Here is a 27,659-nt window from a genome sequence, read left to right as displayed (position 1 = left end):
TGTAAACCTAACAAGTAGTGCTTGATGGATCTCAATAGTGTGTAAAATGGCAGTTCAGAATGTCAAAGAAAAAAAAAAAAAAGGAAAAACAAAACATCGGGAGTCTGGAGCACACACGTATCTATTTTAAAGATAGTGCTTTGCTACTGGAGCTTGTGAAGAAAAACACAACAAAAAGTGCATATATCACAGTACACACACTTTGGATGTGGAATGACACCAGGTGAAATGCACACACACACACAAACTATTATCAGATGCAGCATGACAACATGCTTTTGACTGAAGTGATGAATAAAGAAGCTTCCAATTTGTCATAACCGTTCTCAAGGCTGTGCTGATTATGTCAAAAGTCTCTCTTTCTTCTGTCAGAGAGCAAGAGAGGAAGAGAGCTATTCAGCACTTACCTGCCGCAGCATAAAATAATAGTGAATATATTAAAATAGCATCAATACAGGCTATCTCAAATTGTTAGGAAAACTGAGAGGGTAAAATGATGAGGCATCTGAACAGTCTTGACAATCTCTTTCTCTCTCTCTCTCACTCTTCTGTCAGCGGAAATAGGTGCTGAAAGCATCCATGTAGGTGTGTGTGTGGTGTGTGTGTGTGTGTGTGTGTCACACCTTGTCTAGGGAAACAAAATAATAGGCAAAAAAATCTACAAGACAGCTGTTCTGTCATGCTCAGATAAACACTGCAGAATCCTCTTCGTCATGAAAGTCGGTGGCTGTTCACTTCTATGGCAGAATTCATCAGAATGTTCACATCTAAAAACTTTATTAGAAACCTAATGCTTCCCTTAACCTCAACCCTTTGAATTTGTGGTTTTGAGAGAGAGTAAAATTTGACTTTGTGACTTTGCCGAAGAGTAAAACCTCAAGTGTGTCCAGTAATCGCTCTCTCGCTTCCTGGTGCTAGTTACATATTACCAGAGCAATGGATCTCATCCGCTTCATCTCATTGGACAGACTTATTGTAACCACGGTGACCATGCCAGCGGCGACTGAGGGGTGGGTCTCTGAGCCACGGGTTGGTATTTGTGTCTTCACAGTTTGACGGCCACCACACACGCGCCAGCCCTGCCCAGACACAGAGGAGCCACCTAGAGAGAGAAGAGACAAAACCAGGATCACAATCACAGCTCGCCTATATTGACAAGCTAAGCTATAGATTATTAGAAGTGTATAAGTTAGGGATGGGACAATGTATCGAAATTCAATATAGCGCAATACAAAAATGTGACAATACATATTGTGGGACACAAAAATAAATCAAGATGTTAGCTTCATTTTATTCTGCTGTAGTAATCACTAATGAGACGGCTTGCCCATCACAGTTTCACAAGCTCTCCATCTAAATTACATTATTTGCTCTTTGTAATGACATTTTTAAATTGTTGTTTACATTGTAGCAAGCCAATGCCATTGCTGGAAAGATTTGTGGCCCAGAAATAAACATAATTCTGCAAAGTCATAGTTTGTTGTCATTGAACTTTTATTTATTACATCGTATCGTGGTTTTATCGAATCGTGCTTGTGCATCCATCCACTATCCCCTCACTACAGGCACAGTTACATGTGGCTTTCAACATGTGATACCAGCGTCACAACACAGGGGTCACGCCCACTAAAAATGTGCCTCGTTGAGAAGAGCCACCAAAATTTGTCAGCATCAATCAGTGCTCTAGAGGAAGCTGTGTATCTGCCATGCTTGTTTGTTTTTGTAGCCGTTGCTTATCCACATTTGACTGATGCTCCGCCTGTCAGTCACTTCGTTTTAAACATAAACTTAACACCCACGTTATCCATCTTGGAGGGAGCAAGGATTGACAGATTTGTGCTGAAGCAAGCAGGAGCGGTGTTGCAACTAGAATCGGTATAATTGTGAAATGTGTCAGGACCAGACGACGCACCCACTAGTTTGTTTGTTTCAGTTTCTCACGGAGAACACGGTTTGCGTTTGTCTCAAGAACGTTCCCTAACAGTCTCACTTTATCCACATCGCTCCGTGGCTGTGTGAATCTTCTCCATATTCTCTATCCGCCCACCTACACCTCTCTTGTTCTCTGCATGGTGCATGTCTCTAATACGGCAGACTTCCACTGACTTTGGTTAGAAATCCTCTGAGGCTAGGTGAGATGGGATATAAACATGGAGTGTGATAGAGACTTGAATCCTGCTGAGTGGGACTGGTGTTCAACTTTAAAACACTCCTGCTCCCCTCCACTGCAGTATTGTACAGAGCGGCAAGGTCAATATTAGCATGAACAAAACACACATTTACATAACATAAAAACAACATGCCAAGATACATGGGAGAGAAGGTCAGGCTGTGTACTCCAGCGACTGTGTGTGTGTGTACATAATGATTTCACTGATGTATATCATGATTTATTACTTGGTTTTGTTGAACTGCACTGAGTGTGTCTATATACGTATGTGCTAGTGCATACATTCAGTGTGTATAGACTCTCTCTCTCTCTCTATTTATATGTGTGTGTGTGCCGGTGCAGTTGTGTGTGTTTGGGTGTGTACCTGTGTCCACTCGTTGGTCTGAGGGTCATAAGCCTCTACAGTGTTGAGGTACACCTGTCCGTCATAACCGCCCACTGCATAGAGACGGTCGCCAAGGAGACAAACACCAACCGCATCTCTGCTGATGCTCATGGGGGCTACTGCTGTCCATGCATCCGTCTGAGGGTCATACCTGCGCGTGTACACACACACACACACACACACACACACCAGGTGATTAAGTGATTAAGACAGGATACAACAAACATGCTTTCATAAACTTTCACATCACACACATGCACATACACAGCAGGTTTTATATTTCATCGTGTAAGGTCTGTAATGAATTCTTATTGCGAGCAATAACCCATCTGTCACATCTCCTTAATGAAATGGCAACAAACACACAAGAGCAGACACACATACTGTACATACACTACCAGTCAAAAGTCTGGACACACCTGATTGAATGTACTATGTTTTTCATTATCTTAACTGCTTGAAATGTGTTTCTTAGACATATATAACTAGTAAAGTTGATGTATGCCTATGTATGAATTTCTTTACAAAGCCTTTGCCTTTCCATCAAGGCAAAGGGCGGCTACTTTAAAGAATCTAGAATTTAAGATAGTTTTGATTTGTTTCATACTTTTTTGGTCACTGCATAATTCCATTTGTGCTATTTCATAGTTTTGATGTCTTTACTATTATTCTAAAATGTGGAAAATAGTAAAAATAAAGAAAAATGCATGTGTCCAAACTTTTGACTGGTAGTGTGTATATATACTCACCTCTCCACACAGTCACTTAGCCGTGAGGACAGGGATGAGGCCGGAGCATCATGACCTCCGATGGCGTACAGGAAGCCATTCCACGTGGCCACACCCACCCCGCCGCGGCGTTTAGCCATGGGAGCACAACCACTCCACCTGGGGAAGGAGGTCAGCAAGTTGTAACGACATGGAGAAAAAGAGAAAAACAAAAATCAGAGTCAAGAATAAACTTTCACAATTTTCCCCAACACTGAGGAAAAAAGCACTATTGACAAAGGCTTCAGGTCAAAATGTTCCAAAATGTTCTTTCTAGTGTTTTTTTTGGTCCCAACCCTTCCAGTGAAGACTATAATGAACGGCTTTGATAAACAGAAGTTGTTTGAATGCGGTCTACTCTAATGCCCTCTGAGGTTTAGCTGTCTCCTTTGATCTGTGGCTAAATAACATAAGAAGGACAGGAGCGCCTCTATATTAAAAAAAACAACAGACAGGAAATAAAGCAGGAGACGAGTGTGTGAGAGTGTTGTGTCTGACCTGTTGGTGTGGGGGTCGAAACACTCCACTGAACGCAGACATGAGGAGCCGTCACGACCTCCTACTGCATACAACCTGAGACAGAGAGAACGACAGGATGGTGTTATGCTTCTGGACACACACACACACACACACACACACACACACACATACACACACACCTGCCACACAAAAACACACCCAGCTGCGCAGATTTCTGGACTCTGGGAGTCCCATTTCAATTTAGTGACAGCGGAACAGATTGGATAAGGGGAGTGTGCGTGTGTGTGTGTGTGTGTGGTTGGAGGGGTAGGAGGAAGAAGTGAGGTGAGCAAAATCAATCAGCCAGCACTCTTGGGGCGTCACTACCCTAACCAGTCACTCAACGTGTACATGCGTGTGTGTGCATGCGTTCATGGGTGTGAATTTGTGTGTGTGTGTGTGTGTGTTAGGAAGGCAAAGAAAGAAAAAGTGCAACCGAACCAGTCAAGCAAGTAATGAGCTCCATCAGGCAAAGAGCCCAGAGAATACACAAACACATACATGCACACCTACGCACACATGCACACACACACACACTACTGCTGGGCACCCTTAGTACAAAGTTGTTGTTTCTGTATTAATTACCATCTATAAAGCTTTTCTCTGTTGCCTCTCTCCGAGGCACTGAATAATAATAACGGCACAAAATTATGATACTAATAACTTCTCTTGTGGACTGCGAGAGAATTCTAGGGCAAGCCTCCTTTTATTATGTTTGAGTATGTATGTGAGTGTGTGTGCATGTATGTATGTGCTGCGATTGAAAGCATTGTCACCTGTTCCATCGCCGTTTGGTGCGGCGATACGGCGATCTGCTCCGGACGGGAGGCAGCAGAAATGATGGCCTGCAACCTTCTCTCTGTCTCCTTCATATTCTAAACCCGTGTACGATGTGAGGCTCTAAAGATGCTCTCTGACACCTCTCACCAGACAAATTCATATTTCTCACTCTGTCCCTCTGGAAAAAGGCTTAGGGGCTAAGCCTGGAAGAAGGCTTAGCGGCAGGACCAGGACGTACTGGTTTCATCACACCATCTATCCTGCGGCAGTGCAAGTGTTGGACTCCATGGGTCTGGGCTCTACTAGCCACTAGCATTGGATTTTACTTTTTTTATTGACTGGTTTTGCTGTATATAGTGGGTATATACCATAATGGGTATTGTACGGGGTGTACAGTATGTACGTTTGTATCTGATGTCCTGTCTTGTGTCTATTCCAAGCACACTGAGACAATTTCCACGTAACCTGGCTGATATGGCAAGAAACTATTGAACCTTGAGTCTGGTTTGAGTACACAGTATGTGTGCATGTATGTGTGAGTGCATCCGTGTGCTCACTTACTTGCCATTGAGCACAGCCACTCCCACAGTGCTCCTGGGTGTAGCCATACTAGCGATGAAGCTCCACTGGCGAGCCTGGGGGTCCCACCTGGTAGGAATGATGAAACAACTACTCAGTCCTGCAAACGGTGGAACCAGTTGGGAAAAAGTCTATTTTTCCAACTAGTGAATACTGAAGTACAGTGGCAGAAATTATTCAAAATATGAAACATGCATCCACAGATGCATTTTGAAATGTTCTAGGTACACTCTAATTTCTAATCATATGAAATCCTTCTAACAGCGATGGCTGCATAGACATGGAAATTCCAACAATTGACAGTTAAGAGATTGCATTTTCACATCACTGCATGTTCCTTCCTTCATGTCTGTTCACTTAAACAGTCAGTTTGGATGTGTGAGGTTTACAAATGTGATGCTGTGCTATAGAGGTAAACATCTGAGTTTGAGCATTATCCAGCCTACAAAAAACACAATTAGTTAATGATTGAAAAAATGGATATGGTACTACAGGGGAAAATATTTGTAAAATTCATGTGGTAAGCATTAAGTTGGAACTATTAGGTGAACTGACAGGCTAGAAGAATAATCAATGTAAAAATGCTGCGAACAGTATAACAAACTAGCATTCTCAGGCTCTGAGGTGCAAACCCCAAAAAGAGAAAAACAGCAGAGTAAATAATATAGAATAACACAACCAGTCCCATAAAGCTAGCTGTGTGAAGTGTCCTCTCACCTCTCTACTGTACTGAGGTAGCTCCAGCCATCATGTCCTCCTACTGCGTACATGGGCCCCTCTAGGACTGCTACACCTGCAATACACGGTCACATAGGGTTAAATCATGGCAACTTACCAAAAAGTTATTGGCTAGAATAAGCCCATAAAACCATACAGATGGCTGTGGACAAGGGGATGTGTGTGTTTTTATGCGTGTGCAACCACACCCTGATCATTAAGCGTGCTGAGATTACGGCTGGAAAGCAGCATGATGACACCTCTGTACTCAAGGGATTTATCTGCCAGAACATCTGTAGCTCCAGATGTGTGGTTGATCCCCCCCACCCCTCCACCCTTCACACACACACACACACACACACACACACACACTCACATTTATGCCCACACACAGCACGCCTTATCAAATTTTGACACTGTAGGCTGGCACAGTGAGTTGGGAGACCGTCCTTCAAACAGAAGGCTGAGGTTCAAGGATCAATTAAGTATCAAAAGGTTATTTTTCCTTAAAGCGTTTGTTCATGAATGCCTTACTCAAAATCCAAACAACCTTCAGCATTAGAGGCTTGTCATATGTGATTAAGAATAGCTGTTTCATCATTAGCCAATAAGTTTCACTCTCTATTTACACTTACAATTAGCTGAATTAAATATGCAGTGACCATCCCCAGCCCTTTTCTGCTTGTAAAACACGTGTGTATAATAAAAAAAAAAGGGAGTCACCTAAGCCGTGCCTGTGTGTGGACATGGGGGGCATGACGCTCCAGCTCTTGCTGTGGGGGTTGTAACACTCCACGGTGTTGAGGGTCTTGAGTCCGTCTCGGCCCCCCACCACATAGAGACGGCCGTCAAGAACGGCTACGCCGAACTGCAGTCTCCGGCCGCTCATGGTGGCGACCTGCCTCCATGAGTCCCGACGCAGACAGTACTGCTCGATACTGGTGGCACCTGGGACACAACACAAAAAAACTATGTCAATATAAAAAATATGGGCTCACAGGAAAAAAAAAAGAGTTCCAAGGCTCTCACAAAAAGTTAAAAAGCCTTTATTAAATGGGCTAGAACATGTTAATAACTGCTATGGGTTACAAACAGCCTTCATCAGGATATAAAAATATGGGCCCTGAATCTGCATTCTTCTTCCTATTGAGATCATTTTCTTGTTTGGTCTTGAATGTGTGGATGCTCATTTGAAGCAGCTCTGCAGGTTTTAGACTCACAAAATTATAAAATGAGCTGGTGTGAAGCATTTATTGAAACCTGTCACTTCAGTCTGCTTCACATTTTTTATTTCAATCATGAAGTCTAGCAAATCACAAGCTACAGTAATTAAATGATGTGGAAACAAGAAGGCCTAATGTTCATTTCCTCATTCAATTCCTCTAAATACTGCTGCCCTGATTTGCTTTAAATGACTGCATTTTCTTTAAGAGGCAACAGAATGGCAGAGTGCGGAGCAGAGCACTGAGTAGTCCTCGACATCTCTCTTACTATGCGAGTATCAAGTAATATGCAAATCAGCCTGCATGATGCCGTTTAAGCAATTGGAAAGCTACTTCCCTATATTTTATTCATTGGGGGGCAATGCTGAGTGTGGGTGTGCATTTCAGTGTCTGAGCACGAGCGTTCTGTGCCTGATCCAGCACTCAAAGTTAAGCTGTAAGAGAGAAAGTTTTGTGTTTCTTATAATCGTCTCAATGCCTGAGTTTGTGATGATTTCGCTTTCAAAAATAATAGTCATACTGTGGTCACCAAAGTTTTCCAGTTATAGAGGATTCAGTTCAAAGGGAACAGAGGACTATAAGCTAATCATAATAAAGTCTATCATATAATTTTGAGCAAAGGTTTTCTGCCTTTGCTTTATGTACTGTACATGCCATGTGGTGTTTGGGTTTATAAAACAGATAGTTCCAGTCCCCAGTTCTGATTGCTGAATCATGTTTGAAGCCACTGTAAAATAGCTGATAAATACACATCTGTGACCACATTTTTTTACAACAAATTGAAATATCAATGCACTGGAAGAAAATCACCACTGAATCATACCACTACTATTTTATCATTTAAGAACTCTTTAGCTAAGCAGAAGATTTAATTGAATATATATATATATTTATATATATATATTATTTTTCTATATGTATGTATGTACGTATGTATGTATTCATTCATTCATTGTTATTTAATTATATCAATTAAAAATAAGAGATGTATCGATTTAAGTATATGTCTTTTGTCCTGTTTATGTGTATGCACATTTTCTAGTTTGTCTGTTTAGTTTCCTATTAATTTGTGTGTGTGCGCGTGTGTGTGTGTGTGTGGGTAAGTGATGGTGCTACCTTTCGTAGCGTCCATGCCCCCCACGGCGAACAGCGCCCCTACAGTAGCCTTGCGGGGCCGGGTGCGGGGGCTCTGCAGCAGGGGCCGGCGCTGGGGCAACAGGTGGTACTTCATCCCCTCCATCAGCAGCCGCTGGCACTCCACACTGTCCCGGAGCAGAGGGTTGGACTCCAGGTCTGCCAGGAACTACACACACACACACACAGAGGTACACACACAGGGACATGTACAACAGTTATCAACAAGCAGCTGAGGCAAATGTAGAGCATGTGTGTGTATTGGGTTTGTGGGTGTGGGCGAGTGTGTGGTTGAGCGTTATCAGTGAGTGTGGAGGTCTGAGGGTCGAAGGAAAGCTGTTCTCTCATTGATTGAGAGATTAGATCAGACCAGCAGCCATTAGCGCTCACGCACACTCACACACACACACACACACGCACACACACACAACAGCATCTGACACACTAGAGGACTAATCTGTCCTCAACATCTCATCAGCTTTCTAGAATATACCCTTTAACCTCATCTCTAAAACACACACACACGCACACAGGCATGCAGGCACACACACACACACACACACACACACACACACACACGCACACACACACAACAGCATCTGACACACTAGAGGACTAATCTGTCCTCAACATCTCATCAGCTTTCTAGAATATACCCTTTAACCTCATCTCTAAAACACACACACACGCACACAGGCATGCAGGCACACACACACACACACACACACACACACACACACAGGCACAGGCACACACACACACACACACACACAGGCACAGGCACACACACAGCCATGGCTTGCAGCATGAAGCACTTCAATCCATCAGTCTGTTCCTTAAAATACATCCACAGGAAAACATTGCCTGTGAGAAAGGCGAGGTTGTGAGAAACAAGTTTTTCCCTGAAGGCAAGAAATACAATGATTTACATTTAGATAGGTGCGTGTTGTTGTGTGTGTTTGTGTGTTGCAGAAGGTGAGTAGTGGACGTTCCAGAGGAGATTGAATCGTCACAAGATTTATTTGAAGTTTTTAGGCTGTGCATATGTGTGCATGTGTGCGTGTGCTGGAACTAAGTCAGCGGGGACATTCGGAAATGGCTGCGATGAATCAATCACACAGTTGTATGATATGAAGTTGTATGGTGTGAAGTATGATAGAGGAGATTTGAACAAAAAAAAATGCTCACTTTTTTTTTTACATCCTCTGTTTCTTCTTCTCTGCTCTCCCTACTTCCCGCCACCGCAAAAAGAAAGACCGGGCCCAAATGATAAATGTCAGCAGAAAAAATAAAAAATAAAAAAATCACAACAAAGTGGGTTTATTCTTCATTCATCTATTCTATTTCAACTTTGCCACTGAATATATAAGCGTTTTCTCAGCCGGACGTGGAGAGCATGAAGCAAGCATGGTAAACGGATAAGCGGCTTACGCAGTAGGGTGAACCTACGCTTGCACAGCATACAATCGCCTGGGGACAAATTAGGGTGAGCCCTACTTCGCATTCATTTGTGAGCGTGTGTGTGTGTGTGTGTGTGTGTGTGTGTGTTTGTCCTCATGGTGTGAGGGATTGAATGTGGAGGGGGAGATAAGACAGAATCCAGCAGGCGTCCCACCTTCTCCTCTCCTTCCTCTCCTTAGCTCGGCTCCCCTTCCTGTCCCAGCTCAAACACAGACAGAAGAGACAGCATACGCTCTGTCCCTTATCACAAACACTCTCTCTCTCTCTCTCTCTCTCTCTCTCACACACACAGCTATATTTTTCATTCTGTCCACTCCTCTCATTTCCCCTCCAATATATGCTGCCCAGCGCCTACCCTCTCCATCTTGACTTTTTATGAGCCCCCCACCCCCGACCCCCCCGCACCCGCATCCCCTCCGACCCCCCTCCCTCTCCACACATACATACACACACACACACACACACACACACACACACCCTTACCGCCCTGTAAATCTGTTTGGTGCACTCTGTCTGATTTATGGCCCATAGATGCTTTTCTGGGATGACTCAGACTAGACCAAGTGTGTGTGTGTGTGTGTGTGTGTGTGTGTGAGGGGGTGATGGGGGATGCGGATGAAGGGCATTAATCTGGTGAATTGACATTCTCTTGATGAGCAGTGCGCATTGAGGCCTAGATAGAGAACAGACTAATTGGTTGATGAATATTGATTGGTTGTCTGCATGAGGTTTATCCCTCGTTTTATTGGCATTTTACAGCTGGTGAGGTTGCTGAATGGTTAATCCATTTGTCAGTGAAGAGAGGGAAATGATCGCACATGATCGATTGTTTAAGGTTGACTCAACCCTCTGCTCTTTTCTCTCTCTCTCCCTCCTCGCCCCGTCTCTATTGCATTGTTTTCCCTCTCTGCCATCCATCTTCTCTGCTGATTACATGTTACAGCTACTTGTGGTTTCAGCTGGGCCGGGCCAAAGTCATATATCTGAGGCGCTCGGATGGACAAGTACGAGCCTGGCATATGGGTGCAAGGACAGGGAGATCGATAGAGGGAGAGAGAGAGAGAGAGAAAGAGAGAGAGAGGGGTGGTGTTATCTCTCTCTATATATAGAGGGAAATTAGTTATGAGACGAGGAGAACAGATTATTAAACTGCAGTTAAAAGAGATATCACACTTAATTAAGGGTGAAAATGTGTGTGTGTGTGTGTGTGTGTGTGTGTTTGTGTGCATCCAAAGCCCTAGGCATTAATTGAGGTTCTGCCTAGCATATAAACAGTGAAGCATCACATTATCAGTCAACAATACCAGCCAAGAGTGAGTGAGAGCATGGTAGAGGTGCGCATGCACATACACACACACACACACAAACACCAGACCACAAACAATGGCTGTGATCTACGGTCAGTGTAATGCCTATAGTCCCTCTAACTGCCTAAGAGGAGAGCGAGATAGAGAGATAGCAACAGAGTGTGAGAGACAGAGAGTGAGACGAGGCAGGAAGAGTGAGAGAGAGAGAGAGAGAGATTAAAGTTTTGGGACAGCCCTCAATCCATTTGGTCCAACCAAATAATCTCAAAAGAAAAAGAAAATTAAATCACATATTGGAATGAAACTACCAGTTCTCAAAGCAAACCAGACTTCAGAGAGACCAAATATCTGTCACCACTGTGACTGAGAAACTAAGAAAATCACTGACAATGTATAGACTCAGTGGACCAACTTGGCCATAGAAACCAGAACAATGTAAGAGATATGAAGAATATGAAGAAGATTATGAATGGCTTTGACAAAATAAGTAAAATATACCCCAAGTGCAACAATCTACCCAGTCTTCAAAAAGTTCCATATTTATGTGGTGAGAATGTAATTTTTTGCAATTTGCAATTTTAGCTGAAAACTTGTTATGACACATTAATGGAAATGGTCAACAAATCTGAATGAATTATATGATTTTAGATACTTAACCTGCTCTTATTTGATTGTAATTGTTTTGTAAAATTGTAATTTTGTTTGTATTGTTTTGTAAAATTGTAAAAAAAAAAAAGACAGAGAGAAAAGAAAGAAAGAGAGAGAGAGAGAGAGAGAGAGGGGGAGAGAGAGGGAGAGAGAGAGAGAGGCACAGTAGCAACTGATAATGTAACAGACAGATAATGCAATAATTGTTCAAAATGTAATAAAATGTTCCTTTAAATGGGTTGAAAAAAAGTGTCAATGTAATCAGTTCACAACGTAATAACATCTTCAGACTAATATTGTAATAATTTAAAGAGGTCCCCCCTTTATAATGCAATAATTGCTGATAACATAATAATGTATTTCGATATCACTCTAAAGATGTTATTACATGATCCGGCAAATTATTACATTAACAGATTTTATTACATTTTTGCCTCATTGAGCTCCATTTTCGTGAAGGTTCACGTTGGACAGCGGGGCTTTACGCTGCAGAGTTGCATTTTCGTTGGGGAACGCAGGTCTTTTTTCTTGCCTGTGCCTGTTTGGCATTTTGGTGACTCACCATTAAATTGTGGCTGCATGGGAGGAGGCAGGTGTGTGCCAGTCACCATCAAGCAGCGTAGCGCAAAGTAGATGTCAAGGATTATGGGAATTGCACTAACGTCGCCCGCATGATCAGATCGGGTCAAAACGCACAGCGCAAAGTGCAGTCTGTTCTATGCTATTTTCGTGGCTGTACCAAGCAACGTGCGCATGACCATGAACTTAAAATAAGACAAAATGTTTTGTTCATTCCAACTATATACACATGTGGCTGTTGTATGAATAATTATCAGCCAATATAGAATTGTCAGTATTCGCTGTGACGCACAGAGAACACTGACGGGGATTTCCAACAGGCCATTATGGCGACAACACCTCCTTTATAGGTCTCTAAGATAATTGGTTTACAAAATAAGTGGGTTAAATATTTAGGTTAGAAAGCCTGTGGGCCTTCTCATTTTAATCTGATAATCTACTGTAGGTCTACCCAAATTGTGAGGAGAATAGTGTGTAATCGGTGTGTGATGCCGGCGTAATACGATTTCACTTTATCACCTTTATGTTTTGGCAAACAATGTAACTTGAACTTTTAGATATTAGATAATAAGCAAACCAGAACCTTCCACACTTTCAGTGAGGATTGTGGAGGCGATCACATCCTCTATAGATCAGGGACTGGCTGGTGGATTCCCCCCCCCCCCCCCCCCCCCTGTAGCCAAACTGTCCCTGCGGTTCACCACCAACTTCTGCTTGGCTCTTCGCCTAATATCATTGAGCCGTTTTCTACACTGGGCAACAATTCTCCTAGGACCAGAGCAACATGTGTTAACCAAATGTGTTATTTGATCCCAAGCTCAATTAACATCATCTGCCCTCAGCAGCTTATTTAAGGTGCCGCATTTTCGCTTGTTCGCAATTCTGCACTTCCTCCACAAGGACATCAGGACATCAGTTTCCTCTTGGGAGACGCTTTTGTGGCGGAACCGCTCTGGACTGTTCTCTTCCATCACCAAATTGTCAGAGCGCTATGGCACAGACTGCACAGCTTTTAAAGGGAAGAAACAGGTGATTTGATCAGTCGGGAATTGATTGGTCATAATTCCAACTGTGTCACAGATGCGCTGCACCTCACGCCGTGGTCACGAAATTACTAAAAATTAATTGCTACACCCACTGCGCTTGAGCCGTGTGCCTTTGATTCACAGAAATAGACCCCATCCAGAGGAATTTATTGCATTTTAATACAAAATCATTACATTATCGTTTGCAACAGAGACCCTGGCTGCTCTCACCTGTGGTTGCAGCAGAGGCAGTCGGATGTGTGCCAGCAGTGAGGGTAAATGGGGTTGCCGGGCATCGTTGTCATGGCGGACCCAGGTTAGCAGCGCGGTCACCACGGTTTCCTCATCGGGAACGTTGATGTCATCAGAGGTGAGCAGCCTCTCCATCTCCTCCATCGGGAGCAGCAGGAACTCCTGGCCTCCTACCACCTCCAGAAAGTGTTCCTGATGGATAGGAGAGGGCGGGAGAGAGAAATTAAGGGTCGAGAGAGATTAGAGTAAGACAGATGGATGAAAAGATTGTAAGGGTAAAGGAGGAGAGAGGTGGAGTAGATTTGGAGAAAGTAGAAAGAGAGAGAGAGAGATTGGGCACGAAATGAAGGGGGTAGGAGGGATTGAATACAGGGAAAGAAAGGTGAGAGAGTGAGAGGAACGGGATGGAGGAAAAAGGAGGATCGAGAAGAGGATGTGAGGGGGAAGAGGAGAGGGAGAAAAGGTTGGAAGGAGGCAGAAGAAGTAGCAAGCGAATGAAGGAAAGGATGTGGTTGGGAGAGATAGGTTGGAATGAAAGAGGAATAGAGAGAGACGAAGAGGAGTTTGTGGGAGAAGAAGGGAGAGAGGAGGAGGAAGGAAGGAGGACAATGAAGAGCAGGCGTGGGAGGAGAGTCAGGGGCTCGAGTCTCATAAAGCCATGCACATTCAGATAGAGACACAATACCAAATGGGAGAAGAGTGGTAAATAATAAAAAATCTCTACCAAGTCAGTCTATTGTATAGCTTTTACACATATATTGCACTAATCCTGTGAGCTGTGTGTTTGTGTGTGTGTGCGGATGTGTGTATGTGTGTGTAAGTGAATTACAGACACAGGCAGCCAGTCACACCCAGATAAAGCCACCTCTACGACATAATTACCCCCGATTACAGTTTAATAATAATCCACTTAGAGAGAAAAATAGAGAGAGAGAGCAAGAGAGAAACGGTGAAACAAGGAAGGAGAGACAGAGAGGGAGGGAGGGTGAAAAAAAAGGGACAGGGACGTAAAGAGAGAACAAGAAAAGAAGAAGAATAATCGAGTGGATGAAGCAGCTATTTCACAGTCACCATAGCAACCCTGTGCGGGAACAGTCATTGTCGTGATAATGGTGTGAGGTGCGTTGTGAATGGGAAACCAATTTGTTGTCCAAGGATAGCATCAAGGCAGAAAAATGACCAAACTCTGACTGGGTAATGCCTTATAGAGGGAGAGAGGCATGGCTGGAAAGGGAAAAGGTAGAAGTAAAGAGAGACAGAGAGATGCAAAGATTTAATGGATAAGTTAATGGATTTTGGACCTATATAATTTGTCTCTTACATACCTGCAATACATCTACAGATAATATTAGCTCCTGTGTCAGCTGTCGGTTGAAACAGCGAGCTCCTGTTGCTAGGCTTCTTGCTGCTAACAGTGAGTCCAAATGGGTTATGTCAAAATATCTATAAAAAAGCCATCTGTAGGCTCCACAGGGGAGTTGAGAGTAAACTGTAAAGTTACAAAGTAAAAAGTATAAATTAAAATTAGCTCTGATTTCATGACACAGTTCCGCAATTACGCACACACTACGCACACGCAATCAGGAAATCACAGAACTATTTTTCTCTGCTGCAGCACAGACTGCTGTGGGGTGAAAGTGCGTTACTGGCGGTGTGATCTAGTTTTGTGGACAGTCAGGTCAGGTTGTAAACAGCTGCACATGGACCAGGTAGAGTTTTGTAGAAGACCATCCACTGAGTGGAAATGGTGCGGTGCTGCTGCTTTCCAGGCCGTGGATATAAATATGTTGGTTGGTCACCATGTTGTTTTCACAGACTGGATTTTTTGGAGATACTTTGACAAACCCAGTTTGGACTGCTTGTTAGCAGCAAGAGGCTAGTAACGGAGCTCGCCGTTTCAACTGACAGCTGACTGGGGAGCCGATATTCTCTGCAGGTCCAAGTACTACAGGTATGTTAGAGACAAAATATATAGCCTATAGGTCCAAAATCGATGAACTTATCCTTTAAGGAACCAATGAATACGGGAATGAGGGACGCACAGTGTGCCTTCGCATGATTTTAAGCCTTTGGTGTGTGTGTGAATAAGTATATACAATGGTATACAAAAAAAAAAGCTATAGGCTGCATTTTAGCACATCTCTCTGTGTTTTGGGGTTGCAGCACAAACTCTATTCTTTTTGGGGCATTTTATTGTTAAAAACTTTCTACAAATCAGCCCGATAATTATACTTCTTTGTATTTGGTGTTTGTTATGAGGTGTAAAATCATACTAAATCATACTGGGTCTAAAATCCATATTTTCTCCAGCAGTGGTGGCACTAATCTTGTTGTGGTGGCCCTGACAGCGCTGAACGAGCACAGAGGAACCAGCTGTGTACGCACCATGGTGTAGGCGTGAGCGGCCCTCTGCAGGTCGTTGCAGCCCTGGGCGTCGGCGTAGGAGCGAATGCCCAGACAGTTGGAGGGGTGGAGCTGCTTCATGAGGAAGGCGCAGCAGGCCTGAACCACCGAGGACAGCTGCAACAGACAGGAGGCTGACAGCAACGACTCAATGGTGTCCTCCTTCAACTCCAGACGACCTGGAGGAGAGAGAGGGGATGCAGGGGAAGGAAGACAAGATGGCGCAAAAGGTCCGTGAGTCGAAACATGTGTCCATGAGAGATCTGTTGTGTGTATACACCGGCATCAGCTCGACAACAGCCAATCAGATTTTTGTGCTTCTGCTCAAAAATATTCCAAAACCAAAACAGACTAGAAGATGATCACAGCTATTCGCGGCTTCCCAGTGTTTTGGGACTGTCCTGGCCACCCACAAAATACTGGAGCTGTGTGCAGCCAAGCTGATGGCAGTGTGTATGCACAGTTAGAATACAGTTGGTTAATCTTGAGTTCATCTACAATTAAGCAACATACATCCAAATGTGTGGATTCACCTCAATACTGGGTTGACCATCAATTGAAACCCTTTAAATTACATTGACATAATATTTAATTAACAATTTGATGAAGAGAAGAGAAGAGAAGAGAAGAGAAGAGAAGAGAAGATCTGTAGCATGACTAGAAATCTGCCGGTGTACTGCATTTACAATATGGCCAGGTGTGCTGTTTGACAGTATATATATTGAAGTTTTTCTAATAAAAGAAATCAGCGTGTGTGTACCTGTGTATGCGTACTGCACCAGGACCCACAGTGCATCAGGGTCAACTTCCTCCATCTTCACTTCATCCTGCTTGGCCTCCAGCACATCACTGGTGAACATGGCTGCAAAGTAGTCTGACGCGGACGAGAGGACCAGTCTAAGAGGGGAGCGAATGTAGGGCATTAGGATGGGCAGCTGTAATGGATGGATGGATGGAGTACTTTGACACTGCTGACAACACAAGTCTGGACTGAAAGAGAAAAGAGACAGGACAAAGTCAGAGAAAGAGGGCAGGATGGAATGGAGGAATATTACTGCCAACAGGCCTGCAAATGATGACAAAACAAGTCTGGGAGCGTGGGGATGCAGGAAAGAGAAATCTGGAGGATGAAGGTAGATCATTATCATCCGGTAAATATGGCCACAAAGTACACTGATACAGATGAAATTCTGGATGGAAACAGAACAGAGGCAGGAGAAAGTTAGACCAGAGAATAAGAGGGGACATCTCCATTGGCCAACATGGCTGCAAAGTAGGGCCTACTTATACACCAACAGCAGAAGGAGTTTAGAGGGAGGCAGGGAAGGAGGGAAAGGTGGCAGAGAGAGAAATTAGAGCTCTGATAAGAAAAATATGCAGCCTCTGTTCTTCTTCCTACAGCGCAGCCCGAAGCCAATTTTTGTCACCGCTTCTATGTTCTTGCAGTAATTAGACAGCTCATTCCTGCCACATCTGTGGTATTTTGAGTCTGTGAGTCATAAGTACAGGGGGAGTGAGCAAAATATCAGGAAGACCAAATAAAAAAGCACCAACTTTGAAGTAACTATACCACAATTACAAAGGCAGCTACACAGGCGAGTCTTATTAATTTGAATGGCAATTACCACTTTTATATGCGAGTTGTCAAACCAACATGAGGTAACTGACTGTTCCAAAGAACTGCAGGTGCATTGGTAACCCAAATTGCAAGGGAAGGGAAACAAAAAATCATGACAACATATGCCAAATACAGTCAAACTGACTTGGCAGAGAGGAACTGGCTACAGGTCAAAGCTCACCAGCAGGGATAGACGGACTACGGCCTCATAAAGTACAGAAATGAATCACCATGTCTTTGAAAACAAAACAAAAACTATACGTTGTGAGCTTCACACAGCTGGTATCTATGGCAGGGCTGCCATTTGGAAAACACTTGCATCCAAGGCCAACACACAGACGCAGAACCTGAGGAGTAGAGTGAGTAGAGAGTGGAGAGTAGAGAGTTGAGGGATAGGGGATGGGGGCGGAGAGAGAGTGAATGCGAGTTTCGAATCATTTTCTAGGCCGACTAGAATTTGTTCAACATCAGCAAGTAACGGCTGCACACACCGCCTGCCTCGGACTGACTCATCCACAAACAAACGGAAAACAAATGGCAGTGAGATGTAGAGAAGGAGGTGGAGGAGAGAATCCAAAACAGAAAGAGGGGAAGTGGATGCTGGAGAGAGAGAACGGAGGAGGAGTAGAGATAATATAGACAAAGGAGCTTATTCTAACTAGAAAAGGCTTTGTTCTGCCAAGGTAAGCAATCCTCACGCCCCGACAGTAAGGATTTCTTACCAAACCACACACACACACATGCACACACCTCCTCAAAAAAGGATTTCACTCCAATCTATCATACTACTCGACTATTGTGGGAGAAGAGATTTTTCAATTTGCATGTGCCTATCACAGTGGCTGAGCTTATGGATGAGAGGGAGAGAGAGGGAAATAGAGAGGATAGGGAGGGAGAGGGAGTATGCATGTGAGAGTGAGGAGGAGAAAAGGAAGGAGCTTAATGTAAGGTCAATGAAAAATTTAGAGCCAAGAGAGGCTGAGAGAGAGGGAGAGAGAGAGAGAGGGATGGAAAGGAGAACAAGACAGATGAAGGACAGAGAGGCTTAATCTTACAGTCACTTGTATAAAGACTGTTAATTAATTCCCCACCGCAACAATCTATTACCCTCATCCTTTGACCATGACGTTAAAAACACACACAAGCGCACACACACACACACACACACACACCACCACCATCAAGGGATTAAGAAGTAACAGAAAAAAGATTTATAAGAACTAAGCTTATCATTTCATATTTTATGTATAGTATTTTTCAGTCCTTGCAGTTGAAGGTGTCCTTGGAAATGAGGCGGCACAGTCTGGAGGAGGAAAAAATGACAGTGACACATGGTTTTCCAGATCACATGGTTCAGTGTTTTTTAAGTGAATGATATAAATATGGCCGCTCATGAGCAGACCGCTCAGGATCAAAGTCACATTAGAGCTCCTCTTGACAGCCATATTAATTGAATTTGTTTTGTTAAAATGGCTTTTTGTACTTCTACACTTTGTACTTGCACATTTGTCTATGCGTGTGTGTGCTTGTGTGTGTTTCTGACTTCATGGTCAACAGACTTGGATGTGTGTGTGTGTGTCTGTGAATATGTGTATGCGCTATGTACATGTGTATAATCTCATTACTGAGAGCGACACTGGGACCTAGAAAGATTGCCTAGAGCAGAGAAGAGCAGAGTGTGTGTGTGTGTGTGTGTGTGTGTGTGTTTTACAGAAAAGGATGTCAAAATAGACTCTAGTCAGCAGGAAGTTGTTCTGCCAGTATTCTAGTATGGTCGCTCTCTCTCTCTCTCTCTCTGTCTCTCCCTCTCTCTCTCTCTCTCCCTCTCTCTCTCTGTCTCTGACACAGACACACAGTCACACACACACACCCACAGCTTGTTTCACTCCTTAATTCCTCCTGGGGGGCAACAGCTCTGTCTGACTTGCTGTGAGCGACACAGGCTATTTACAGCACAGGGCTATTTACACACACACACACACACACACACACACACACACACACACACACACACAAACACACACACACACACCCACAAAATGCACCGTGTCAAAGACAGAGTCATGGCATGCAGTGTGTTACACTGAAATGGAATGAGCAGAGAGAAGACAAAATGCCAGAGAGAGGAGAGCAGGAAACAGAGGAGTTCGACTCAGGAAAAGAGGGCAAGGCCTTGACAGTGAGCAGCACTGTGCCTGTTTGTGTTTACGTGTGGATGTGCATGGGAGAGATACAGTGAAGCAAGAGGGAGAGAGAGAGAGAGAGAGAGAAACGGGGGGAGGAAAGAGAGGATTGCTAATCTATCGTGTCCTTTCCCTCTAAACAGAGCCAGAGTTTTGCTCAAACTCCACGAGAAATATGCATCTATATATAAGTAGCCTATTCAGCATGTACTGTACAGTGTGTTTGTGTGTACGTGTGTTTGTGTGTAAGGGGGTGTGTGTTTACTGTTTTGTTCCCAGAAAAGCACTTTTATCCTACACATACAATAAATCAATTGTGAACAAAACAACTCCCTTCCAACCAAGACATCTTACTCCCACCCCTTGGCACACACACCCAGACACACACACACACACACACACACACACACGCACTTACACACACATTACCATTCTCATACAGCAGGGGCTTTTGTTTGTCACCATCTGTGCCTGGAGGACTAAATCAAATGAGGAAGGAGAGGCAGGCAGTGGGAGAAAAGGAGTCTTTCTACTGGTGGAGGGCTGCTCTTCTGTCTCGTCCCTGTGCAGATGGACCCTGCTGCTGCACCAGTGGCCACATGCCCAGCGACAGAGCAGCAGAGCAGGATCTATGAGCTGGGTGAGAGGCACGTGTGTTTGTGTGTGTGTTTGATGCATGATTCAGAGGTTCAGATGACTATGTGCTGTACAGAGAGACTACGAAAATAAAAGGGGACTTTTATGAGCGTCTGTGCCTGTGCTGTGTGTGTGTGTGGCTGTGTGTGTGTGTGTGTGTGTCTGCGTGTGTGTGTCTGTGTGTGTGTGAGAGGGAGAGATTCTGTCAAAACTATATCAGGTGTGTATGCATCATCATATATGTGTTGACTGCGTTAGCATTGGAATGGGTGTAAGTATTAGCGGTAATGCATTTGCATGTGTGTACATGGCAGTGCGTCGGCATGTGTTGACATTTGTGAGTGCTTGTGTTTGACAGTATTTTGTGTATTGGCATGAGTGTGTGTAGGTGTGTATGTGTTGACATTTGCAGCATGTATACTTTCAGTGTGTGCCCAGCAAGCATTGGACGGACGACAGCATGCGAGGCGTCCAAGTTCAACAGCTAATCAAAACAAGCACAAAAATCTTCACAAAATGATGTAATGCCACACTAAAAATTCAAATTAAAACAGCAGCATATGGAAACCGTTTTGAACTGATATCCAAAAGATATTTAGCTCCTGATTTCAGAAAGTGATGCAAGTAGCAGTTTTGGACAACTTTCATTTTTGTGCTATATTTACATAAGTTTCCAACATTGGTGCAGGCTGTCGCCGTCACATCAACATCTATTTAACGTCAAAATGTTTGCTGGGTGTGTGTGCGTGTGTGTGTGTGTGGTCTCTCTCTGCTCCTACCTGTGCGCAGGTATCCTCCTGTCTCCGGCCACCAGTGTGACGTCACAGAGCTGCCGGGTCCTCAGGTAGCCCTCCATCTTACGCACGGTGATGTCGGCGTGGGACGGAGCGGTGAACACACACTCCTCGGGACACGCGCACGGCTCCATCGACACGCATGAGGACAGCGTGGCGCTGCTGTTGGACGTCCTATGCCCACACACAGCGACATACGGACAAAGACAGGTGTTTGTGTTCACACCCGCACACACACACACACACACACACACACACACACAACAAACAGACACAAACAAAAGGAGATAGAGGCTTTGAGTGCATGCGTTGATGATCTCTTTTGTTGAAGACAAAGAGACAGATGTGCGGAAAGAGAACTACAGCAGCTGCTGTGTGTCTTCCATGTGCCATCTTTTCTCTGTATCGCTCTCTCTCTCTCTCTCTCTCTCACACACACACACACACACACTCTCTCTCTCTCACTTTCACTTTTCAACAGGGTTACTGTGTGTCGCCAAAAGCAGACAAAGGCTTTTTAATGGTCCAATTACTGGGAGTAAATGGCCAGATAAATTTAGCCCACTTAAAAGAGAAGCTGCCAATTAAATAGCTGTGGGAGCTCAGCCCATAGGATATGCAGTAATTTACTCTGCTCCCTAATGTCTCCCAGTTTCCTTGTATCTATACCAACAAAGGGGAAACGGAGCAGTGTTTTGAGCCAGAACGGCTTCAACATTCGCTATTCACTGGTGGAAGCATTGAAGCCCGGGGCTGTTACGTCTTATTCTTTCAGTCTGAGCTGATGAGGTGTGTGTGAGTTAGTGTGCGCATGTGTGTTTCTCAAAGATAAGCACTGAAATATGGCTACCCAGTGAATCATCAGCCATCATGGCTCCCAAACCAGCATTTAATTTATGGAAGCCAGAGCCATACTCCCATTTTTTATTTAGCACCAGGAGTGGCAGGACTGGCCCTACAGCGTAGAGACAGAGAGAGAAAGACAGAGAGATAGAGAGATGAACTGATACTCCCGAGGATGAGATCATTTAAACCACGCAGTTAAAAGAGAAATCACAGTCATTTTGCAGATGTGAAAGTGTGTCTGTTTGTGTGTGTGTGTGTGTGTGTGTGTATCCACAGCCCGGGCTGTTAAGTATCAAATTGGCTGACAGCTTTTCTTAATTTATGCCTCTTTACATCTTCCAGTTCACAAACCTTTCCACACACACAATCACAGACACAGACACACACACACACACGTACACACGTTCTAGGAAAAGGCCATAGAAATGTGGTGTGCATACACAACATACTGTATGCACGTAGATGGGAAACTGAATTTAAATCTAAATATGTCAACTGGATCATCTAAAACAGGATTTTAAATAACATGAAAACAGTCTCCTTGGTCGGACACTGTCAAGAAAACTTAAAAATGATGGATGAATCAACTTGTGTGTGTGTGTGTGTGCACACACACACATGTACATGATTGTGAGTGTCTCTGTGACTGCTTCCCCCTGTCTCTGTCCTGTACTCCTCCCATCTTCACTTTTTCATCTTCAACTAATCTCATCCATCATTCACTCCATTCCCCCTCAGCCCAGCATCCATCTCTGCCTCAGCTTTCTCTCTTCCCGATCCCATTCTAACGCTCCAAGGAGGCGTTTTGGCTGGTTTTCCTGTCCTTCTGTCTGTGTGTGTGTGTGTGTGTGTGTGTGTATGTGTGTGTGTGTGTAGACGAGTGCTGTGGCTAAATGCTGCCAGAGGAGATGGCTTTGAAGTGGGGGAACGCTGCCTTCCAGTCCCCTTAATTGAGCCTGGCAGCCACTCAATGTGGACAGAGAGAGAGAGAGAGAGAGAGAGAGAGAGAGAGAGAGAGAGAGAGAGAGAGAGAGAGAGAGAGAAAAAGAGAGAGAGAGAGAAGAGAGAGAGAGAGAGAGAGAGAGAGAGAGAGAGAGAGAGAGAGAGAGAGAGAGAGAGTATGTGGCAAATCAACACCATGCAGCCAGATTTCCTAAACCCTTGCACTGGGCAAGGACACTCACACAATCACTCACTTACTGTCTCCGCTCTCCATCTCTCCCTCTCTCTCTCACACACACACACGCGCGCACACACACACACACACACACACACACACACACACACTCCCTAGCGATTTACTATCTAGCTTTATTAGCCTGCGGACTAACAGCGCTATAATGCAGAAGAAACTTAGTGCTGTAAGCTGATCTACGACATGTTCATACACCCATGGTGCCTGGTCACATGTTACACCCTCAATGACACACAAATACAAATCCTTTGTTTCCCTCACATTAGAGGGGAATAAAGAGAAAGCAAATGAATGGACGAGGGTGGGCAGAGACGAAGACGGGACGGAGGGGGAGAGGAGGAGACACATCAAGATTAAAGAAGGGGGGGGGGGGGGGGGGGGGGGGGGGTTAGGAAAAGGAAAGAGAGAGGAAGAGATGAGTGGAGCCGAGCCTCCAGCCGCTCTGGGATTCTGTATGCGTCCCTTCCCACGATCCCATTTGGGATTTTGCCACCCCTGCTCCTGGAATATCATACTGTACATAGGAGCTCTCAGAGGGAGAGGCAGAATAGATTACAGGACTACGCCAACACACACACACACACACACAACAGAACATATACGTGCTCAGGATTGCACATATATACTGCAGAAACTAATCTCTGTGTTGGTATGGCAACCGTAACATGTGCAAGGACGAGGCTAGATTGGATGCATGTACATGTACAATGCAATCACACACACACATGCACACATGCACACCTGGGATCTACTCAGGTTCACATCAGAAGTTCTCCTTCCCTTATGTTAATGAGGCTGGTATTTGGTGTGTGTGTGTGTGTGTGTAAGTGCATGCATGTGTGTACATTACTATTAAGCAAAAGTAATTTCCTGTGTGAGTGCAGCAAGGCTCCAATCATCACTGAAGATATGAGATCAAGTCTTGCATATCAATAGATATTTTCAAAACCGTATTCCTCTCCCCCTCACACACACACAGATAAAATGAAACATAACTGAACAAAAGAGCTAACAGATTAATGGATTAATAAATACATCTCTTTGCTCCCACTGAATGTTGTTTGTGTGTGTGTGTGTGTGTGTGTGATTCCTATGAATCATTTATATCTTCTGATGTGTGTCTTGGGAAGATAGAGCATGATACTAGGCTTTCAGTCGCATTATTACGCCAGTATCTACTAAACACACACACACACACACACACACTCCCTCTCTTTCTCTTCCTACTTCATCATATTTACTGCCATATGATAAGATAATATAGACATAAATCTGGGAGTCTGTGCAGATGCACTTAAGATGAGTTATGATGCTCTAACTGCTTTGTTTTGTTGTCTCCATGGCAACTATTAATTAAATGCCTTTCCACACCACTAAAGCTGGATGGTCACACTAACACAACACACTAAATTATGCCTACACATACACATACAGGCACATACACATACACACTAAGGATTGTGACAAGAAGCGGGAGACTGTCAATGAAAGCGAAACAATATAAATGTCAAGTGCAGTATGTACATGCCGAGCTTAGCCTTTTGAGTCACATTGTTAATATGACTGTGAAAACCCCAGTCACAAGACTGTACCAATGATGTGTGTGTGTGTATGTGTGTGTGTGTGTGTGTGTGTGTGTATGTGTGTGTGTTTTCCAAAAGAGCCTGGTTGGTGAAGCCTCATTAGGAGGTTGAAGGGAGAATCAGTGGGCCACATGCTGTCCCAAAGGTACTCAACCATCATTATCCCTCTTTCTCTCTCTCTCTGTTTTCCCTCTGTCTCTCTCTCTGTCTGTCTGTCTCTGGGTAATGAGTGGCCCTCCACCAGCCTTCTGCATCCTGTCCGACCAATCATCTCGCTGGTTTGGTAAATCACCACTCGCTTATTCTCCAATATGGTACTATAGTAAGACTGGGCAGGGCACACAATTTCCACCTGTAATGTGTGTGTGTGTGTGTGTGTGTATGTGTGTGTGCTTTCATAAGCTAGTTCACCAGTCAGAAGAATGTGGGGATGATGATGATGATGATGATGATGGTGGTGGCTGTGGTGGATGATCAACTGAAAACAACCCTATTAACTAGAACATTGTGGTTAATGATGATAGGCTATAGCAGAATGACTCAACTTATGAAAAGATAGATAAAGCACTGAGGAGAAAAAAACAGCTTCATTTTTCTTGTAGCCGCACGTAGGCTAGCTACTTCTTTGCATTTCTGTGGTAATATCACAGCATAGCCTAGTGAATAAGTTGTTCACCCGCCCTCACTTTTTCAGAAGAAGTCCGGAGTCATTGTTGAGAAGTGGAGTTCGGACTGCATTTCGAAAACCAAACTATTAGAGACATGACTTTGAAGGACTCCGGAGACATTTTGCGAAAACGTCCTAAAGCAGACCTACAAACCACCCAAACCCCCACCGTCGCCTACCTGCATGAGCTGGAGTCAGTGTCCGGGTGGTTGTTGTTCTCCTCGGTGCCCGCCGCCGCAGCCGCTGCCTCCTCCTCAGCCCCGGGAGGAGCGGAGGGCTCGGGTACCAGCTGGGGCACCGAGCCCTCGGCGGGAGGCTCCATGTTCGTTACCGGGCGAGAGTGAGGGCGAGGCGGCGGGGAGATCCACGACAGCGCGGCGGAGCTCCGGCACTCTGGCTGGCTGAGGGAGCGGGGACAGGAGCTCCCCGTCGCTCCTGCTGCCCCGGCTCCTCCCGGACCGATAAACTTTCTGTTGTTGTTGCTGCCGTTACACAGATTAGACCCGGCGCTGCCGCTGGCCACCAGCCCGCTGTGACTCCCCGTGCTGGGATTTACGGTGGAGGAATTCGCGTTACTACAGCCGCTAACTGAGGGTCCGTCTCCGGGGCTGCCGCCCGTTCCCCTCCCGGCGAAGTAGTCTCCTAGCGGCGGGGAGTGAGGCGGAGGGACCGCGGGGTGACCGAACCACCTCCATCGGATCCTGAGGATCTGCTTCACGTCGAACTCCTTCCGCGAGGAAGAGCTCGAGCCGCTACTCGACATTCCAGGGCTCGAGACAAGAAATGGCGGGGGGAGAGCCCGTGCCGCTCTGCCGTTAAGCTAAACTGTACGCGCGTCTCTCCTGGCAACCGCACGCCCGGTAACTGCGACTAGAGGGAGCGAGTTGGATATAGTGGAGTATATTGGAGAGAGAGAGAGAGAGAGAGAGAGAGAGAGAGAGAGAGAGAGAGAGAGAGAGAGAGAGAGAGAGAGAGAGAGAGAGAGAGAGAGAGAACGGTCGCCTCATCCCTCCCTCGACTACGCTCCTATGCACTGAGGGTATCCAGCCAGAGAAAGAGGGAGAGAGAGTGAAAGAAGGAAAGAAGAAGGAGAGAGAAAAGGAGATTTACAGAGAGAAAGAGGGAGGGAGGTAGAGCATGAGTGAGAGAGTGAGAGAGCGCACTTCAGTGCCAAAGCCTTTTACGCACAAACCAAACCACAAATATTTGACACAAGGACAAATTAATGTTACATTCCCTGCTCCTCTCTGCCAAATAATGACGTGCAAGCCACAGATATTTTGTAGAAGAGAGGAATGTCTTCATCATCATCATCATTATTATTCAAAAGGCAAGAGCCAGTCAATCAATAACACTGAATATTAGACTACGCACGCCAGTCAATACATTTGGCAATCGACAGTCATGGTAAAAGCAATAGCCTATACACGGGATTTCTATGTGCGTGTGCGTGTACAAAGGAGCACACAAGCCCTGCGTGCATGCGTGTGAGAGTGAGTGCACACGGAGCTGTGAGGCTATAATCATTAGCCTACCTGTTCATCAAAGAGTCTGAAATGCAATGAAGCGGTGGACACATCCTCTTTATCATCTCCATCTCCTCCATCTCCTGTCTTCACTCTCTCACTCTCTCTCACTCTCTCTCTCTCTCTCTCTCTCTCTCTCTCTCTCTCTCTCTCTCTCTCTCGCTCTCTCTCTCTCTCTCTCTCGGATCTGACTTTGTTTTCAGGTAATAGGAGCCCAGCAGCAATAACCGGCTGCAATAAGCAGACGTGCGGATCTGTTGTTTGAACAGATATTGAGAACAGAGTACAGCCTACACTGAGTGTCCTTGAAAATGAAATGAACATGTCACTTGTGGCTCTATGTGATCCCCCCTCCCCACCACACACACACACACACACGCGCGCGCGCGCCTCCTGTGCGCTTCCACATCCCCCTTGCCCATACACCTCTATTTCCCCACTAACCATTCCTCTTCTTCACCCCGTTATACGCTTCTGGCCCCTCCACCTTTATTTCTCTTCCCCCTCTTCCCTCCATCTGCAATGCAGCAGCATTCCCAGAGAATGATGCTCAGTATGAAGCGAGGGGGGGTTGGTCCCGAGGGAGCAATCCCATCCAGGCGCCCAGCAGACCGGCCAGCCAGAACCCCTCCTCACCTCCCACACTAACCCCGGGACGGCCG

General features: G+C 45.0%; 1 protein-coding gene across 1 annotated transcript; it reads right to left on the bottom strand.

The window, feature by feature from the left end:
* Positions 1-817: 817 nt before the first annotated feature.
* On the bottom strand, positions 818-26,234 carry klhl5 (kelch-like family member 5). The gene is made up of 13 exons (XM_071923256.2): positions 25,651-26,234; positions 21,166-21,354; positions 16,710-16,846; positions 15,932-16,128; positions 13,526-13,738; positions 8,257-8,443; positions 6,641-6,865; positions 5,918-5,993; positions 5,183-5,269; positions 3,821-3,895; positions 3,305-3,442; positions 2,535-2,706; positions 818-1,102 (listed from the first exon to the last, which is right to left on the bottom strand). Exons 1-13 carry the CDS (start codon positions 26,232-26,234, stop codon positions 1,046-1,048), a joined length of 2,337 nt encoding a protein of 778 aa, XP_071779357.1. The 3' UTR covers positions 818-1,045.
* Between the last annotated feature and the right edge of the window lie 1,425 nt (positions 26,235-27,659).

The sequence above is a fragment of the Centroberyx gerrardi genome, chromosome 3 (genome assembly GCF_048128805.1).
Source record: "Centroberyx gerrardi isolate f3 chromosome 3, fCenGer3.hap1.cur.20231027, whole genome shotgun sequence".
NCBI lineage: Eukaryota > Metazoa > Chordata > Actinopteri > Beryciformes > Berycidae > Centroberyx > Centroberyx gerrardi.
The sequence above is the reverse complement of the archived record's forward strand: the minus strand, read 5'-3'. Positions and strand labels throughout refer to the sequence as shown.

Coding starts and splice junctions, on each gene's coding strand:
- klhl5 (XM_071923256.2), bottom strand. CDS start 26,234: ATGTCGAGTAGCGGCTCGAGCTCTTCCTCGCGGAAGGAGTTCGACGTG. Junction 5,270..5,917: donor TACCTCAGTACAGTAGAGAG/GTGAGAGGACAC, acceptor CATTCCTACCAG/GTGGGACCCCCAGGCTCGCC. Junction 3,896..5,182: donor GTGGCTGTGCTCAATGGCAA/GTAAGTGAGCAC, acceptor TCTCTGTCTCAG/GTTGTATGCAGTAGGAGGTC.